This window comes from Salvelinus fontinalis, chromosome 9 (genome assembly GCF_029448725.1).
Source record: "Salvelinus fontinalis isolate EN_2023a chromosome 9, ASM2944872v1, whole genome shotgun sequence".
NCBI classification, from domain to species: Eukaryota; Metazoa; Chordata; class Actinopteri; order Salmoniformes; family Salmonidae; genus Salvelinus; species Salvelinus fontinalis.
Window position 1 is genome coordinate 28,024,276 of NC_074673.1, and position 18,685 is coordinate 28,042,960.

The following is an 18,685-nucleotide window of genomic DNA, read 5'->3' on the forward strand; positions in this document are numbered from 1 at the left end:
TAGTTCATCACACTGTCTGCCGTACCGGTCCCTTAGGTTTAATTTAAAAGAGCACATTTGGCAGGGGGGGGGGGGGGGTTTGCTTGGTATAGCCTAACTGCTGACAACAGCTCACTCATTGGTTCACTGCTGTTTGAAAGTCTTACAATATACTAAAATGTTATGTTATTCAGATTCAAACAATATTGTAAATACTGTATAGTTAACAGTGCCAACAAAAAAGCAACACATTAACAATGTCAGTCTTCAAACATGAAAGGCAAATGAGTGTACAGGGTATCATGGAATTTTGCAACACACTTTCCTTTATTTAAAAAATAGCAGGATTTAAAGAATGAAATGTAGTGCACCACCTTATATTCAGAGTGATTTTACATGTAGCAGAAAAACTCCACAGGACAAGGCTGACAGGTAGAAGATAATACTGCCGTTTGCCACGACACTACATCAAACACACTATTCAAGAGCATACACTTCAGAACAGCTCAGATAGTCAGCTTTAGTGGTGGGGGATTAGAGAAGAGATTATAAAAATATGTCAAAGGTGGTAGATAGAAATGAGCTGCTTCCTTACAAAACCCCAACAACCATTCTTCCCTTTCCGTCTCTAGTCTGTGGCAGTGTTTCCATGTGAAGAGAGTAAATACTTAATGCTCATTCCAAATCCATGCATGAAATGTATCTCTCACTACAAGCTGCAATAGTGTAAAAACATGAATACAGTACTAACCTCAAAAAACATATGAACATTTCATATACACTGCTCCTGAATGAAAATGTACAAATGCAAACAAACTATCAAAGGAATAAAATATTAATAAAATAACAATTAATGGGTAGGATATTAGTTAACACCCATACAGCTGAGAAAATGATTTCCAAAAATATACAGTCAGAGAGAGCGTACGTGTTAGTCGGTAAGATCCTGCTATCATTTAGAATTTCATTTCATATCAAATGATGCCAATAGGTATTAGGTTCATGAGTTCCTTCCTATTGTAGAGGTGCAACAGTTGATCATTTGTGAAATTAGATTATTTACACCCAGGACTAGCATAAGCGTAATGCAGTAAAAGGAATTATGTTGCTTAGTCAGTGTCATCTGAGATTTAACACATTCCACATGGCAAGGTTGGGCGGGCATTTACAAAAGTGTTACAGGTATGGTTAAAGACATACCGCAGATAATAGAAAAGCACTCTTAATTTAAAAGATCTTCGTATATCCTCTTACTCTGACTGCATGTTCCTCCCTCAAAACGGGACGTGGATAAATGCCTGTGGCAAAGTTAAGACAGGAAGGTGGTTTAGTTGCACCTTGAACAGGAAAAGTTTTTCATCTTCAACTCTCCCGTCTAACTATCCTTTTTTAATCCCGAGGATGAAATACTAATGATGTTATGTTCTCCTGTTGACTGACAGTGAGCTTCAGACAAAACAAAGCCAAGTAGAACATAGTAAAACAGCATATTGTATAAAAGCAAGAGACAAAAACAATTTGTGTTAAAGTAACAGGCCTTCTTATACTGCACCCTTACGAACATGAACAAACAACAATTGTTTAAACACTGAGAAACCAATTGACGATGGGAGAATGTGAGAGAAGCAAAGACATGAATGAATTCCTTCAGAAGAACAGAAACATTTCTGAATGGTTGAACACTGACATTTCAAAGAGGGCAGTGACAGTTACACGTTACATGAATGACAACGGAAAAACAGTTTGAGATTTTGAGATGATTCTTGAACTACGTCTGACATATAAACAGTGTGAAGCTGGTTCGTCTTCAGGATTTAAAAAATATATATCTATCTTCATGCTGAAGAGGCTATTCTGCATTTCATTCAACATCAAACCATTCCACCCCAAATCAGTTCACACAATGTGGCAATGTCAGACTTTTACAATACAGTAATGATCACAGATATGATCAGTTAAGTCTATGATGTTAGATGCAGTATTACTTCTGGGAGCAAGCATAGTGACAAATAAAACTCCCCTCACCACCACCCAATCTTACTCAAGGGAGAGGGTGCAAGGATTTACAAGGGGGGTACAAGGGATATACATGTAGGTCTACACTCTACAGCAAACAAGTTCTTAAGGGACCAAAAACAACTGTCACGTCGCTACAAATGTCTATCCTGGCATGTACCTTGCAGAATTTTCTGGAGCGCTAAATTGCGACGACTGTTTGTGGATGCACCCAGGCTGAGGGGATGTGAAGCCTCTGCTTTACATCAGCAGCTGTCATGTTTTCCCTGTGGAGTATGATGAGGGCATCCGGTGAAGCAGAGGTAAAAGGTGAGCAACAACCAACTGAGCCTGTGACGCAGCTACACACAAACCAGCATCTGCTGCAATCTACCACTATGTAGAGTATGTACATCCCAATATGTTCAAATAAAGATGTCCTAATCAGCCTTAATTAATGACCTTAGATGATCCTGCAGATGATCCTTGCTGCAGACGGAGAGTGTAAAAGCTAGGCAGTAAACAGTAAACATCCAGCCAGTTCAGCCAACCTCCGTGTTAATAATGAATCAGTTTATCAATTACTACAAGCAGACGGTTGGCAGTGAACGCCTCTTAAATTTCCATCTTCTTCTGCATGATTACATGTTAAAGGAAAACTGGGTTGCGTTCATTAGGGCAAGCATTGGAAAATGTGCGTTTCCATGTAGTCCCACACTGTTTCGGTCTGTTTTGATGGTGCCTAATGGACATGACCCTGTTGGTAAAGCCCTCCTAAGTAGTTTAGAGTGTAGTTATCCAAGTGGCCTGAAAAAAACGACACTTGTTGTTCAGGACTCCTGTGGTTGAGCCATACATTGACTTACGTTGTGGCGCTAGTAAAACGACTTGACCTACAGGACGCGTTGCCGTATCTAAACCACTGCATCGCCTTTTGATCTGATTCCCTCCCTCACCTTCCACCCCCTCTGTGACAGACTGAAGCAGGGGATGTGCTTTGAAAACTACAACAGCAGTAGCATCCAGACTAGAGGTATAGATAGATACATCATCACTTAGTCTAGCAGGAATGTCAGTGGAAATGTGTACTGCGAAGAGTTTCTCTCCCCCCTGCCGTTCTGACATGTAAAAAGAAAGAGAGAGAGGGAGAGGAGAGAGCAAGAGAGAACGAGATAGAGAAAGAGAGGGATTGTTTTTTAAAGAGTTCAGGTGTGCCAGAGGAGAAACACTGCAGAGAAACTCTTCAGACGATCAATGCTGTAGTAGACGTTTGAAGGCAACTATCCATCCAGCAGTTCTGTTCTCTCTCTCCTCTCAAATCTCACGCTGCCACCACTGCAGTAGAAGCTCTATCAGTCTGATCTAATGCTGCAGTCACTAGTCTCAGCCCTCAGAGAGAGAGAGAGCACCAGATATCTCTACGTGCCAGTCCTGGCGGGCCCGTATTTAACACATTCATTTTGTAACAGTCTATTTATTTTACTTCAGAATGGAAGTACTGGTGGTTATAGACTATCTTAAGCTGAATCTAGCTATATTAAGATGAATGCACTAATTGTAATTCACTCTGGATAAGTGTCTGCTAAATGACTAAACTTTGAAATAAATGTAGGATGGGTGGAAGTTGAAAAGAGAACAACACTGGTATGTTTCTTTGTGTGTTGAGTGGTGAGATGGTTATCTAGGTGATTTGGTTGAAATGACTATTGATTTCAAGATTTGCAATTCCTATCACAGAAAATTCCTGACGTTCCAAGAACCTGTCTGAATCCAGAGCACCTTGTACTAAGGACTCCTGGCATTATAACCCTGATCCTAACCCCTGACCTCTGACCATCCACAGCCTCTAAACACATCTCATCCATTTTACAGCTCTGACAAGAGATAAGACTTAGCATATCAAACACTCCATTCCATATGAGCATAAAGAACACATTTAGGGAAAAAATCATGTTGTATTGGGAAAAAAAACATTGTTGTCTGACATTTTCAATGACAAAAAGTTCCAGGGAGTAGAAAACTAGCATGCTATGTTGGAGCCTTTCATCATTTACAAGGGAAAGTTAACATAAATAATCAACACGACAAAATCCATGAAAGCCAGGAGGGAACTACAATATCGGTTTTCTTGTCTTCTCTTTCTTTGCCTTGCAGGGGGATGTGAGTATTAGTAAAGCGTTTGTCGTTTCAGAAAATCCGTACTTCCCACAAAACTGTTAGTACGAGCACCCCAAAAATAGAAATGTACTTCTGAAGAGGAGAGCGATAACCTAAGGGTTCCTTGCCAAAAGTACATTTGTCCTTTTATCTTCCAGTCCCATTTTTCTTTGGCAAATGAATGGTGGAGTGGACAGAGCAGAGGAGGAGGGTGACGCAACTGCAGTCTGTACAGGGTTTCTGGGAAGAATGGGGAGGCTTAGTGATGCAGTGGGTAAGGGGGGGATAGGGGGTCATCCAGAGTCTTTCCCATCAGGCAGCGTATGTGGCTCCTTTCACTGTGTGCCGTCTGTCACCCGCTAAGCATCGTACTTCTTCCCCGTTCTATGGATTTGGTGGAACAGTGTCATGGAGAACGCCATGCCGAGGAGCTGCAGAGGAGAGGGAGAACACAGTGAATTTTAAGTCTAAATAGGTTTTATTATTGTTATTGACACAGTGAATGGTACAGTGCAGCCAGCTCTGAGTGATGTGTATACAGATGTAAGATCTTAATTTGAGCCAGTTTGCTACAGCAGGAAAAAATCCTGCAGCCACAGGTAATGTGAATTATTATGTGGATTATAATTAATGGACATTTTTGTCAGACATTAAATATCTGGTATAAAAATATCTATTGTCTGTGTCAAATCAAATCAAATTGTATTAGTCATGTGCCGAATACAACAGCGAAATGCTTACTTACGAGCCCCTAACCAACAGTGCAGTTTAAAAAAATGGATAAGAATAAGAGATAAAAGTAACAAGTAATTTAAGAGCAGCAGTAAAATAACAATAGCGAGACTATATACAGGGTTGTACCAGTATAGAGTCAATGTGCGGGGGCACCGGTTAGTTTAGGTAATATGTACATGTAGGTAGAGTTATTAAAGTGACTATGTATTGATGACAACATAGAATATCAGTGGTGTAAAGAGGGGGGGAGCAATGCAAATAGTCTGGGTAGGCATTTGGCTAGATGTTCAGGAGTCTTATGGCTTGTGGGTAGAAGCTGTTTAGAAGCCTCTTGGACCTAGACTTGGCGCTCTGGTACCGCTTGCTGTGTGGTAGCAGAGAGAACAGCCTATGACTAGGGTGGCTCGAGTCTTTGACAATTTTTAGGGTCTTCCTCTGACACCGCCTGGTATGGAGGTCCTGGATGGCAGGAAGCTTGGCCCTTGTGATGTACTTGGCCGTTTGCACTACCCTCTGTAGTGCCTTGCAGCCGGAGGCCGAGCAGTTGCGATACCAGGCATGATGCAACCAGTCAGGATGCTCTCGATGGTGCAGCTGTAGAACCTTTTGAGGATCTGAGGACCCATGCCAAATCTTTTCAGTCTAGGTAGGTTATAATAGGTTTTGTCGTGCCCTCTTCACAACTGTCTTGGTGTGCTTGGACCATGTTGGGGCGGCAGGAAGCCTAATGGTTAGAGCGTTGAACTGAAAGGTTGCAAGATCAAATCCCTGAGCTGACAAGATAAAAATCTGTCATTCTGCCCCTGAACAAGGCAATTAACCCACTGTTCCTAGGCTGTCATTGAAAATAAGAATTTGTTCTTTAAATGACTTGCCTAGTTAAAAATGTTTTTGTTTGTTTGTTGGTGATGTGGACACCAAGGAACTTGAAGCTTTCAACCTGCTCCACTGCAGCCCCGTCGATGAGAATGGGGCATGCTCGGTCCTCTTTTTCCTGTAGTCCACTTATATAAGTATTTTCAAATACACAGTCAAAAACAAGTACTTTTATTTGAGTATTTGAATCGTTAATTGTAAAAAAAATATAAATAAATACTTGACCAAATTATATTAAGAGGATTTTCAAATAATTCTTTAAAAATACTATTTTCAAATACCTGGGTAAACGCATGCAAGTGTATTTGAGTCAGTGTATTCAATTTTTTTTTAATACTTCCCAAACTTCGAACGTTTGTGATATTTGAAATCATATTTGAACCCAGGTCAGATTTTTGTAGTGGTTGATACATTTTTTGTAAGGTAAAATCAAGTTTGAAATTTCTAATGGGAAATTACAAACTTCAGAAGCCTTTTTAAACCTCAAATACTCTACAAGTTGCAGAAAGTTCTCCTGCAACAGGGTGATAAAATTAAGATCCTACATCTGTACTCTGCTACACTAGTGTTGTGTTACCTCTCTCTCGTTCTCTCTCTCTCCACATACAACAAGCTTCCTCTGTATCTCACTGAAGGAATAACGTGAGATAAGTGAGCGCATTATGTCAATGAGGCAAATTTTGCCGCACCTGAAAAAAATGTTATTCTCTTTGAAGTTTTCCATTATGAAATAGCCTGTGATACGCACGACTACTTTCACATCAAACAAAGTCGGAAGGCTGATCCTAAATTCTTCATCTGAAGCAGTAAGGAAGGGGGTGAGTGGTACTCTTTATTTTAGAACAGACCTGGGTTCAAATACGATTTAAAATCTTTTAAAAACTTTCAACATTTGCTTTAGCCTGCCTGGAGTGCCATATGGATGGGCTTTACAGTTTTGAGACTGAAACCGGGTCTGTTATAGAAGCAGACTGCACTTACTGCAGCCAGAAGTTAACTTGAGTGTATGATCACAGTTATTTTACCAGTCTCCGGAGCAAGGCTAAGCACACATCACAGATCACACCCCAAACCATACACTGTCACACACAGACCCACCCCCTTGTTGTGTGTATGTACTGATATGTATGTACTGACATGTATGTACTGACATGTATGTGTAACTGATAGATGCACACACACACTATATGTTCATGTTTTTAAATGTATGTCAATTGTAAAGTCTTGTCTGTAATGTATTTTTCGTTATGTGTCGGACCCCCGGCATACAGGTGTACTGTACTGTCTCACCAATAGGCTGTGGGATGTTATCTAGGTGGTGGGGTCAGGTCAAAGGTCAAAGCCCTGCAGAGGAAAGGGGAAGGGTCTATTGCCCTTCTGCTGCTGCATGCTCAGCCTACTGTATGCATTAGACGAGATCCAGATCCCCATTCTCTCTCTCCTTCTCTCTCATTCTCTTTCCTGCTCTCTTTCTCTCCCTCCCTCTCAAACACCCTATGCAAATAGTAGGTGTGTTTGGGATTTGTGTGTGTGCAGACAGAAGCATACCATCCCCGTGGTACAGTCTAAAATCATGGTGACTACACTAGTCTACATGAAAGAGATTGGGCTCTGCTGCCTCACAGACAGGTAGGGAAGACAGGAAGGGTAGACAAGGAGACAGACAGGTAGGGCACACAGAGAATCACACAATAACAGAAGATAGTCAGACAAAAAGGAAAGTGAGTCAGACTTCTGAGTCAGGTACTTTAGGTTAGTCGGAGAGACAGACCACAAGGACAGAGAGAGAGACAGGTACTTTAGGTTAGTCGGAGAGACAGACCACAAGGACAGAGAGAGAGACAGGTACTTTAGGTTAGTCAGAGAGACAGACAGGTACTTTAGGTTAGCCAGAGAGACAGACGGATACTTTAGGTTAGCTAGAGAGACAGACAGGTACTTTAGGTTAGCCAGAGAGACAGACAGGTACTTTAGGTTAGTCAGAGAGACAGACAGGTACTTTAGGTTAGTCAGAGAGACAGACCACTAATACAGAGAGAGAGACAGGTACTTTAGGTTAGCCACAGAGACAGACAGGTACTTTAGGTTAGTCAGAGAGCGGACCACAAGGACAGAGAGAAAGACATGTACTTTAGGGTAGACAGAGAGTAAGACAAGAAGGACAGACATGAGGAACATAGAGATGCAGCAGTATGCTGAGATCTCTTTATCAGGTCTCATATCACTTTCTGGTGTCTGGCTCTGGTTACAGCTCCAGCGTTCGACACAGCGCCAGGGGGATTTCATTCCCTCAGACATGACCATATTTCAGTATGGCAGAATGTGTGTGGGCTACTACAGCTACTGAGCATGGACCTTATTACGGGGCTGTCTCTCACAGGGAGGGTGAGAGAGGAGTCACACACACAGGCTCCATGGAGAGCTTGCTGCTTACCTGCACTACCAAGATGCACATGCCAATGGTTCCCATGAGATGCTTATTGTCATCGAGCCACTCCTCCACCTTCTCATAGCAGCCCTAGGGGACAGAAGGACAACAATAGAAGAGTGAGTGGACACTAGCACCTGACAGAGAGCGAGTGAGAAAGAAGAGAGATAGAAGAGAGAAGGATACAGGGCGATGCAGAAGATACAGAGGAATAATGGTCTGCCGAAAATGGCAATTGTCAAGCAATTTAACACGATCAATTTTGAATGTGGGAAGACATGAAATATTTCCGACAAACAAGGGTATTCAGAAAAGAACACAGATGCAGTTAAATCACTGTAGCTATCATCTCTGGTTCATGCATACGGTTAGATGTTATCGCGAGTTCATTCGCAGGTCACAACTACTATCTCCATCTGGCGGGGGAGTTTGTTACAGTTTCAGCTGTTACAGTGTGTCCTGTCTATACTGAAACATACATGACTATCTGGGCATCCCCGCAGGGCAGGATTACATGGCAGATATTAGAACTGAAATCCCTGATGTTTTGTATTGTAAAATCAAACTGCTTTAAGCATAATGAAAGCAACATTTTACATGGTGACCAAAAATGCAGACCATTTAAAATCTTAATGATATTCAAAACAATTGAATCCTTATCTCAACACACTTGCAAATTAACTAGTTTAGTAATATAATAATAACAATAATAGTATAAATAATAATATAATAACATATGTCATTTAGCTTTTATCCATTTAAAAAATATAGATAATTTTTTTCTGAGCAGAAAAGTGCTCTTTGTTTTCCCAGGCTTGTGACATTGGCAAATACATTGGATTGTTGCATATTACCTACAGATGTAGGATCTTAATTTGAGCCAGTTTGCTGCAGCAGGAAAAAAATCCTGCAGCCACAAGATATTAATTATTTTCTGAATTACAATTAATGGACAAGGCAAAATCAAGTCTGACATTTCAAAGGGAAAATTACAAACTTCAGAAGTCTTGTTAAACAAGTTTAAAATCTTGTGACTGTGACTGCCCAGTGCCCACCCAGTGCCCAGTTTGCCCACTCACCCTTGTCCAAAACATGTTGGTGGAGTTCCGTCCGCATTCTTGGTAGTGCTCCTGGCAGCAGCGGTCGGGCACCATTTTCTCCTTGAGGGCCTCATGCCAATCTGTGTACCCTACCACCCCACAACACTTCCACTGCATCGCATCGCATCGCATCGCACACACACACACACACACACACACACACACACACACACACACAGGGAGAGAAAAGGAGAAGTTAGTGCTACCTGTCTGTGAGTCCTTAAACCAACTCTGATAAATACCACAGTAAGTAGTCTACTGTAATGATTTATGCTCCCTGTACAATGCAGTCCCTATGTAGCTTCAAGGAGCCCATAGCATATTTAAAGAAACAATATGGACTTTCCATACTGGATGTTCCGTTAATAATACATGTTTAAACATTCATGGCAAATAAGGCTTCGCTATACAGTAAATGCATTTTTGCACTATCCTGAGGTGAACTTGAGTCCACATGAAAGTTAGTGTGCAGTCATGATGATCCCAGAGTGTTCAGTGTGTTCACATACTACAAACCTCTGCTTGGATGATGTTCCATGCATTCCTAAGGCCTACGTTGTTGTCTGTGTTGTACAGAGACAAGCCATCCTTCAGGTCCTGCTTGGCATTCTCACTGACCTGAGGACAGATCACAGACAACACAGAAATCTTGAATACAACAATACTTGCTTGGCATTCTCGCTGACCTGAGGACAGATAACACAACCCTGGGTTAGATAGACAGCTTCAGGTGAGCTAGAAATCCGGAAGAAACATTGAATTATACTGTATATGTATTTGACTTTGACTGACGTCACTCGAATCCCTCCACTGAGCTTACATTTAAATATGACTTATGCATTGCTATAGCATTTTCCTCTCGACTGGATCTTAACAATACGACCAGTGCTCATGCCATATCTGGTGGAGATACATATTTCAATGCTTGGCTGTTCCACAGCAGCCCTGTATACCTAGAGGGCTGGGAAACTGCGATGGAATATTGTAGACGGAGAACGGAGATGAGAGTCATTATATTGGGAAATTACACTGTGGAGTGGTTGCTGATTATTTCACAAGGAAGGAAGGCTGGGGAAAGCAATTTGTATCATATTGAAATCTTAAAACGGAAGCACTGTGTCTGTAGAAGTACAAGATTTCCCCCCATTGAAGTGAATGGCACAATAACTGTGCCAATGCGGTCAGTGGAAGATACAAGGATATACAGTGTGTCTGTCATCTCTAATCTACACTCTGAGATGAAGCACAAACAGACTGACTGAGGAAAAGTTGAACAATGTTTACATTTACATTTCAGTCATTTAGCAGACGGTCTTATCAAGAGCGACTTACAGTTAAGTGTATTCGTCTTAAGATAGCTGTGTGAGACATCAACATTGTTACTAAAGACTGGCTCGTTGTTTGGCAAAATGTGAAAATGAATATGAAAGGACCGGACATCAAAGTACAATTCTGTCTGGACAGGAACTGAGCAGCCAGAGAATAACAACAATCCATTCTTGCTGAGGACATTCAAATATAAGATGACCCTTTGAAAGACCAGTAGTCCCCTTCTATTCAGTGTCACAATCAGTGAGCCACAGCAAAACAGTTGAAATCATTTGAATTATCTTGAGTGGTGCATACTGATTCATAATCGGTGTGAAAAAAATACAACAAGTGTAAATAAATGATTTGCTGAATTAATCATAAGAGAGGAATTTGTTTCTTCAGAGTAATTATAATTTCACAAAGAATAAAAAAGTATCATTAATCATGCATAACCCACTTAAATTCTCCCAAATCTTTGAAATAAGATTACTATAATTTCAAATCATCATTTTTCTCCCTCTCTCTGCCAAAGTGGAGCAGTGTGTGCGTAATGTACCTCATCAGTCGGGAGGAATCATCATATCTGTCTCTCTGTGCAGGGAAATGATGGAGAGCACTATCATCCAGCTCTCCCTCTCTCAGTCCCATGTCTCCATCTCTCCACTATCATCCATCTCTCCATCTCTCCAATATCATCCAGCTCTCTCTCTCTCTCTCAGCCCCATGTCTCCATCTCTCCACTATCATCCAGCTCTCCCTCTCTCAGCCCCATGTCTCCATCTCTCCACTATCATCCAGCTCTCCCTCTCTCAACCCCATGTCTCCATCTCTCCACTATCATCCAGCTCTCCCTCTCTCAGCCCCATGTCTCCATCTCTCCACTATCATCCAGCTCTCCCTCTCTCAGCCCCATGTCTCCATCTCTCCACTATCATCCAGCTCTCCCTCTCTCAGCCCCATGTCTCCATCTCTCCACTATCATCCAGCTCTCCCTCTCTCAGTCCCATGTCTCCATCTCTCCACTATCATCCAGCACTCCCTCTCTCAGTCCCATGTCTCCATCTCTCCACTATCATCCAGCTCTCCCTCTCTCAGCCCCATGTCTCCATCTCTCCACTATCATCCATCTCTCAGCCCCATGTCTCCATCTCTCTACTATCATCCAGCTCTCCCTCTCTCAGCCCCATGTCTCCATCTCTCCACTATCATCCAGCTCTCCCTCTCTCAGCCCCATGTCTCCATCTCTCCACTATCATCCAGCTCTCCCTCTCTCAGCCCCATGTCTCCATCTCTCCACTATCATCCAGCACTCCCTCTCTCAGCCCCATGTCTCCATCTCTCCACTATCATCCATCTCTCAACCCCATGTCTCCATCTCTCCACTATCATCCAGCTCTCCCTCTCTCAGCCCCATGTCTCCATCTCTCCACTATCATCCATCTCTCCCTCTCTCAGCCCCATGTCTCCATCTCTCCACTATCATCCATCTCTCAGCCCCATGTCTCCATCTCTCCACTATCATCCAGCTCTCCCTCTCTCAGCCCCATGTCTCCATCTCTCCACTATCATACATCTCTCCCTCTCTCAGCCCCATGTCTCCATCTCTCCACTATCATCCATCTCTCCCTCTCTCAGCCCCATGTCTCCATCTCTCCACTGAGTCTCTCTCTACTCTCTCCCTCCTTCCTACCTCTCTCCTCTCTCTTGCTCATTACTGCTCCCCACAGCCACACAATCACAGGAGAGAACAGGGGACCAGTCATCATTGAGCCCAAAGCACCTTCTTCGAACCTGGCTTGAAATGCAACATAATGATCAAGTGTATACCACAGTTAGCGAAGCATACTAATGACTGCAAAACAAACGACAGGCTTGATCTCTCACTACTTTGATAAATGTTTTTCTCTACACAGCAGAAATGCATGCAAACACATTGTGTGAGTTCTGATAAAACTCAAGCTTGACTCAAGTCTATCCTGATGGTTGTTGTTCCCTGATAGCAAAACTATGCCGTTCCTAGAGAAAACTACCACTCATCACTCATGATGAGATTAACTTTCCTCAGCACCTGTCAAAATGCATCAACAGAATACCTAAAGGAGACATATTGACAGAGTGTAAAATGTGTCTCATTATGGAGCACACTGTACTGGCTTCCTCTGGGCTGCAGATCCACCTGCATCAGCAGAATAGGATGGGAGCGAGAGAGGCCATCCATCATGTCCAAGCAAGCCAGGGGGCTGCGGGCTGCAGGCAGGAGCCATGGCCAGGTGGATGGGATGGACAGTGAGAGGGAGTAAGAGGGAAAGGCCATTACACTACTGTAAGTGAATAGATAAGGAGCCAGCTTCCCACCGGTCACTGTGTGTCTCCGGTGTCGGAGACAGACACACTGTAACACAGAGGTTGGTTGTGCTGTTTGGTGTCAATGTGTCCTGCCCTGGCTGCAGGGGGCAAGTGGCTCTGAGATCACTGTAAAGTGTTTCAGAGCAGACAGCCAGTGTGAGAGAGAGGAACACTGCCGCCACCTGCCTGCTAATGACCTACAGACCTGGGGGATGCCTGGCTCCTCTGGCTCCTTTGTCATGGAAGACAATGGCCGTGTCGGAAATCTCTCTTGCCTACTACTTACTAAAACTATATATTGTGTACTTATCATACTATTTGTCTTACCTTTTAACTCTATATTGTTGTGAAAGGGTTCGTAAGTAAGCATTTCACTGTAAAGTCTACACTTGTGGTATTAGGCCATGTGACAAATAAAATGTTCTAAAATGTTATTCTCTTCCTCAATAGTGTGCAGCGAATTCTACCAGATGAAAAGCCTAAATGAGCATGACATCCTGTCATTTAAGCATTCCCATTTTCCTACATTTCACATACCATGAAAGGTAAAATTTTCCACATACCCAAGCAGTCTACTACTTAGACCGTAAGTACAGGCATTTGGACACGGACCATGATTTTCCTCTGTCATGGAAGACAATTGCTTTCTCTCTCTGGGTGTCACGCCTTGACCTCAGAGCCTTTTCATTACTCTATTTGGTTAGGTCGGGGTGTGATTTGGGTAGGCATTCTAGTTTTTCTATTTCTTTGTTGGCCGGGTATGGTTCCCAATCAGAGGCAGCTGTCTATCGTTGTCTCTGATTGGGGATCATACTTAGACAGCATTGTTTCCACCTTTAGTTTGTGGGATCTTGATTTTGTGTAGTGCCTATGAGCACTCCAGTCGTTACGTCTCGTTTGCTGTTTATTATTTTTGTTGGTGAGTTTCATGAAAATAAACATGTGGAACTCTATGCACACTGCACCTTGGTCCAATCCATCTCTAAACAAACATGACACTGGGGCTTGGGTCACTTGGCCAGGTGAATGCAAAGAGAATAGCTTTTTAGTATCAAAGCTTTTTAAAGTAAAATATCCCGTTTGACAATATACATTTTTTGAGTACATTGTTCATTGTTTTGTTCACCTTTAGAAGTTACATGCTATGCTTTTATTATTTGTGGTGCAGGGAATTACAGCTCCAGAGATTACTACTTTGTAGAAAAGATAGCTCCCACACACATCACCTCTGCTACCACTGTTAATTGTGTTGACGTTTCAAGGTCAGAAATGGATTGGAATTGAACATGAGAATTAGATGACATAGGTAGCTAACCTGGACAAATAAGGGTTACATTCAGGTAAAAATAGGTAAGAAAACCGCTAAAGGCTGTGTGACTCACCACACATCTTACAGCTTACATTGTGGTGCCTTAATGCTCACTGCAGGAGAACTATATTGTTGATCAAAGAGAAAATATTTCTTAGACCTCCACACTTTCAAATCCCCACGGTCAAATCCCCACGGTCAAATCCTAGCATAATCCTCCTGGCCTGCTCCCGTTGGATTTGTTCTATCCACAGTTCACTGAACACTCCGCTACCTGGCCAGGGCTGCTACTGAGCACACTTGGGTTCAGATACTACTCACAATCTTTCAAATCATTTTAGTGTTTGTTCTAGCCTGCCATTAATTGCCAGATGGTCAGGTTTTGCACTTTTGCTAATATTCTATTGGTTCCATTGAGACAGGCAAGTTCAATCAAGCCCAGCTATAGTATTTGAAATGATTTCAAATAGTATTTGAACCGAGGTTTGCTATTGAGACCCAGCCACACCACCTGGGACACTCTACGATACAGACAGACACGTACAGGTGTCAATGCTAAGAGCTGGCACAACAACACTCAGCCAGGCTGGGTACCACATGGTATCAGTCACATGGTTTGGAATGGGACAGAGCACCCCACCCAGTGTCCCTTGCCAGTGCTCACGTACATACTGTACATGAGACACTTAGCCAGATTGGGTTCTACTGTATGTTTGGAACCTGTCCCAGTGCCCCACCCAGTGTCCCTCGCCAGTCCTCACATACAGTAAGATACTCTGGGGGTCATCCCATGTCTGTCACATGGTTTGGAACTGGTCCCAGAGCCCCACCCTATCTATGCCCCTCCCTCACCAGTCCACATACACAGATCTCCTCCTCTGACCACTAAAGGCTTGTTCACTGTCCCTCTAACAGAGAGAAACAACAACAAAAACAGCAGGGCAAAGCCAAGAAGCCAAAAGAGCCCAACAACACAAGTTCATTAATAGAGCTACTCTAATCTCCCTCTATAGACTGTAGAGTGATTAAGGTCAGCGCTGACTGCAGGGGGTCCTGGCTGTGGACCGATAGACAGGGCAAGAGAGTGTAATTGAATGGTGGATGGTGGATAAATAATGTATGGGTGGGGATTTATAGTACAGTACTACTTTAATTCTCCCCATTTGTCCAGCATTGTGAGATGCCAGAGGGGCTCACAACCCCATACACATGAAAATGCTGTTGCGGTCTTCTAGCAGGGGCAAGCAGGAGCAGCCAAACCTCCAACCACTCCTGAACCCCTCTAGGGCCCGGCCATCGCCCCGTCCTCCATCCTCCCTTTCCCCAAATCAAATCAAATGTTATTTCTCATATGCTTCGTAAACAACAGCTGTAGACAGTGAAATGAAATGCTTACTTACAGGTCCTTTTCCAACAATGCAGAGTTCAAGATATCAGTAGAGTAAAACAGAAATAGCGACACGAGGAATGAATAATGCATAACAATAAGGAGTAAAAATAACACGGCTATATACAGGGAGGAACAGTGCTGAATCCATGTGCAGGGGTACTGGTAATTGAGGTAGCTATGTACATATAGGTAAGGGTAAAGTGATTAGGCAACAGGAAAGATAATAGACAGTAACAGCAGCCTATGTAGTGAGTGTGAAAGAGTGAGTGAGTGAGTGAGTGTGTGTGTAGCGTCAGTATGCATTATGGATGCAACAGTACGTTGTCGAACCTTTCGGTACGCCCCCTACGGTTCAATATGCACACGTGAACCGCGGAATTACGATTTGCCTGTCATTTTCCTATAATTTCCAAAACTTGCTTATTGTGCTGCAGACTACACGCACGTTGTACATTCAGATCCACAGAACCAAACGTGCAGCTTGTGAACAGGCAAGGCAGGCAACTGCTTGGGGCCCCAGGTCATTAGGGGGCTCCTGAGGGCTGACAAACTTTACTCCACAGCAATGTCTCAAAATGTAGCAACTGCGGTGACCGCAAACCGCTCCCCCTTAAACAACCTATGGACAATTTGCAGTGACATCTCAGAAGGAAACCTCCCTAAAGGGGCCCCATGAAGAAAGGGGAAACTAAAAACAAATATTCTCTCAGCTCCAACGTGACAAGAGAGCGCTAGCGAGACAGAGCGAAGCGGCGAGCGCTAGCGAGACAGAGCGAAGCGGCGAGCGCTAGCGAGACAGAGCGAAGCGGCGAGCGCTAGCGAGACAGAGCGAAGCGGCGAGCGCTAGCGAGACAGAGAAGCGGCGAGCGCTAGCGAGACAGAGCGAAGCAAATTTGAAGAGGTACTGCCGTCTTTCAAATCTGCTGTGTGGGAACATTTTGGATTCAACGGTCAATACGATGACGAGGGTAAGAAGAACGTAAACAAAGAAAGTACAGTCTGCAAGTATTGCTTTGTCACCATCAGCTACTCAAGTGGAAAAACTTCTTACATGATGTGTCATTTACGTGGCCATCACCTGGCCATATCCCTTGCAGGTGGAGCTGGAGCAAGGAGAGTAGACTCGTTAGCCAAAACACAACAATCTCTCTCCGTTGCATTCCAACAACAATTTGCTACAAATTCAGAAAAACAAAGAAATAAGGAAAGCAGTGGGAGTATTCATAGCCAAAGATTTGCAGCCCTATTTGGTGGTTACTGACTCAGGATTTCATCACTTGATGAAAACAATGTAACGGCGTTATAATGTCCCCTCCCGCACACATTTCAGCGGCAAAGTAATTCCCAAACTCTATGAAACATCACGGAGAGAAATTTAAAATAAATTGACACAGACAACCTATCTAGCTCTCTCCACTGATAGTTGGACATCCAGAGCAACTCAAAGCTACCTCACTGTGATGGTTCACTATGTACTGGAAGCTACCTCACTGTGATGGTTCACTATATACTGGAAATTACTTCACTGTGATGGTTCACTATGTACTGGAAGCTACCTCACTGTGATGGTTCACTATGTACTGGAAGCTACCTCACTGTAATGGTTCACTATGTACTGGAAGCTACCACACTGTGATGGTTCACTATGTACTGGAAGCTACCCCTGTGATGGTTCACTTGGTACTAGACGCTACCACACTGTGATGGTTCACTATGTACTGGAAGTTACCTCACTGTGATGGTTCACTATGTACTGGAAGCTACCTCACTGTGATGGTTCACTATGTACTGGAAGCTACCTCACTGTGATGGTTCACTATGTACTGGTTTGGGAGATGAAGAGCTACATGTTCCAAACTCGTCCCCTGTATGAGAGTCATACAAGTGCAAACTTTTCTTAAATATAAAGATACCGAAACCGTACCGTTACCGTGGCCCACAAACTGTGATACATACCGAACCGTGAGCCCACTGTACCGTTGCATCCCTAGTATGCATGTATTTGCACGTTGCTCCGCCAACTCGAATGTCCTAGCAGTGTCTGAATCCTGGCTTAGGAAGGCCACCAAAAATCCTGAAATTTCCATCCCTAACTATAACATTTTCCGACAAGATAGAACTGCCAAAGGGGGCGGAGTTGCAATCTACTGCAGAGATAGCCTGCAGAGATCTGTCAAACTACCCAGGTCTGTGCCCAAACAATGTGAGCTTATACTTTTTAAAATCCACCTTTCCAGAAACAAGGTCTCTCACAGTTGCCGCTTGTTATAGACCCCCTTTAGACCCCAGGTGTGCCCTGGACACCATATGCGAATTGATTGCCCCCCATCTATCTTCAGAGTTCGTACCGTTAGGTGACCTAAACAGGGACATGCTTAACACCCTGGCCGTCCTACAATCTAAGCTAGATGCCCTCAATCTCACACAAATTACCAAGGAACCTACCAGGTACAACCCTAAATCCGTAACCATGGGCACCCTCTTGGATATCATCCTGACCAACCTGCCCTCTAAATAGACCTCTGCTGTCTTCAACCAGGATCTCAGCGATCCCTGCCTCATTGCCTGCGTGCGTAATGGGTCCACGGTCAAACGACCACCCCTCATCACTGTCAAGCGCTCCCTAAAACACTTCAGCGAGCAGGCCTTTCTAATCGACCTGGCCCGGGTATCCTGGAAGGATATTGACCTCATCCCGTTAGTAGAGGATGCCTGGATGCTCTTTAAAAGTCCTTTCCTGACCATCTTAAATAAGCATGCCCAATTCAAAAAATGTTGAACTAAGAACAGATATAGCCCTTGATTCACCCCAGACTTGACTGCCCTTGACCAGCACAAAAACATCCTGTGGCGTACTGCATTAGCAGAACAGGAACCAGTATACTCAGTCAGTTAGGAAAGCTAAGGCCAGCTTTTTGCATCCTGTAGCACTAATTCCAAAAAGTTTTGGGACACTGTAAAGTCTATGGAGAATAAGAGCACCTCCTCCCAGCTGCCCACTGCACTGAGGCTAGGAAACACTGTCACCACCGATAAATCTATGATAATCGATCATTTCA

At 43.4% G+C, this 18,685-nt stretch overlaps 1 protein-coding gene across 4 annotated transcripts in view; it reads right to left on the minus strand.

Annotated features, from left to right (window-relative positions):
* Positions 1–284: 284 nt before the first annotated feature.
* Positions 285–18,685, minus strand: part of LOC129862376 (tetraspanin-9) — a 322,087-nt gene continuing 303,686 nt past the window's right edge. For all 4 annotated transcript variants that reach the window (XM_055933974.1, XM_055933972.1, XM_055933975.1 and 1 more), the window contains 4 exons: positions 9,787–9,888; positions 9,250–9,381; positions 8,177–8,260; positions 285–4,562 (listed from right to left, as the gene is read on the minus strand). In XM_055933974.1, the coding sequence (XP_055789949.1) occupies positions 4,491–4,562; positions 8,177–8,260; positions 9,250–9,381; positions 9,787–9,888 (390 nt within the window). In that variant the 3' untranslated portion in view covers positions 285–4,490. The remainder of the gene's footprint in view (positions 4,563–8,176; positions 8,261–9,249; positions 9,382–9,786; positions 9,889–18,685) is intronic.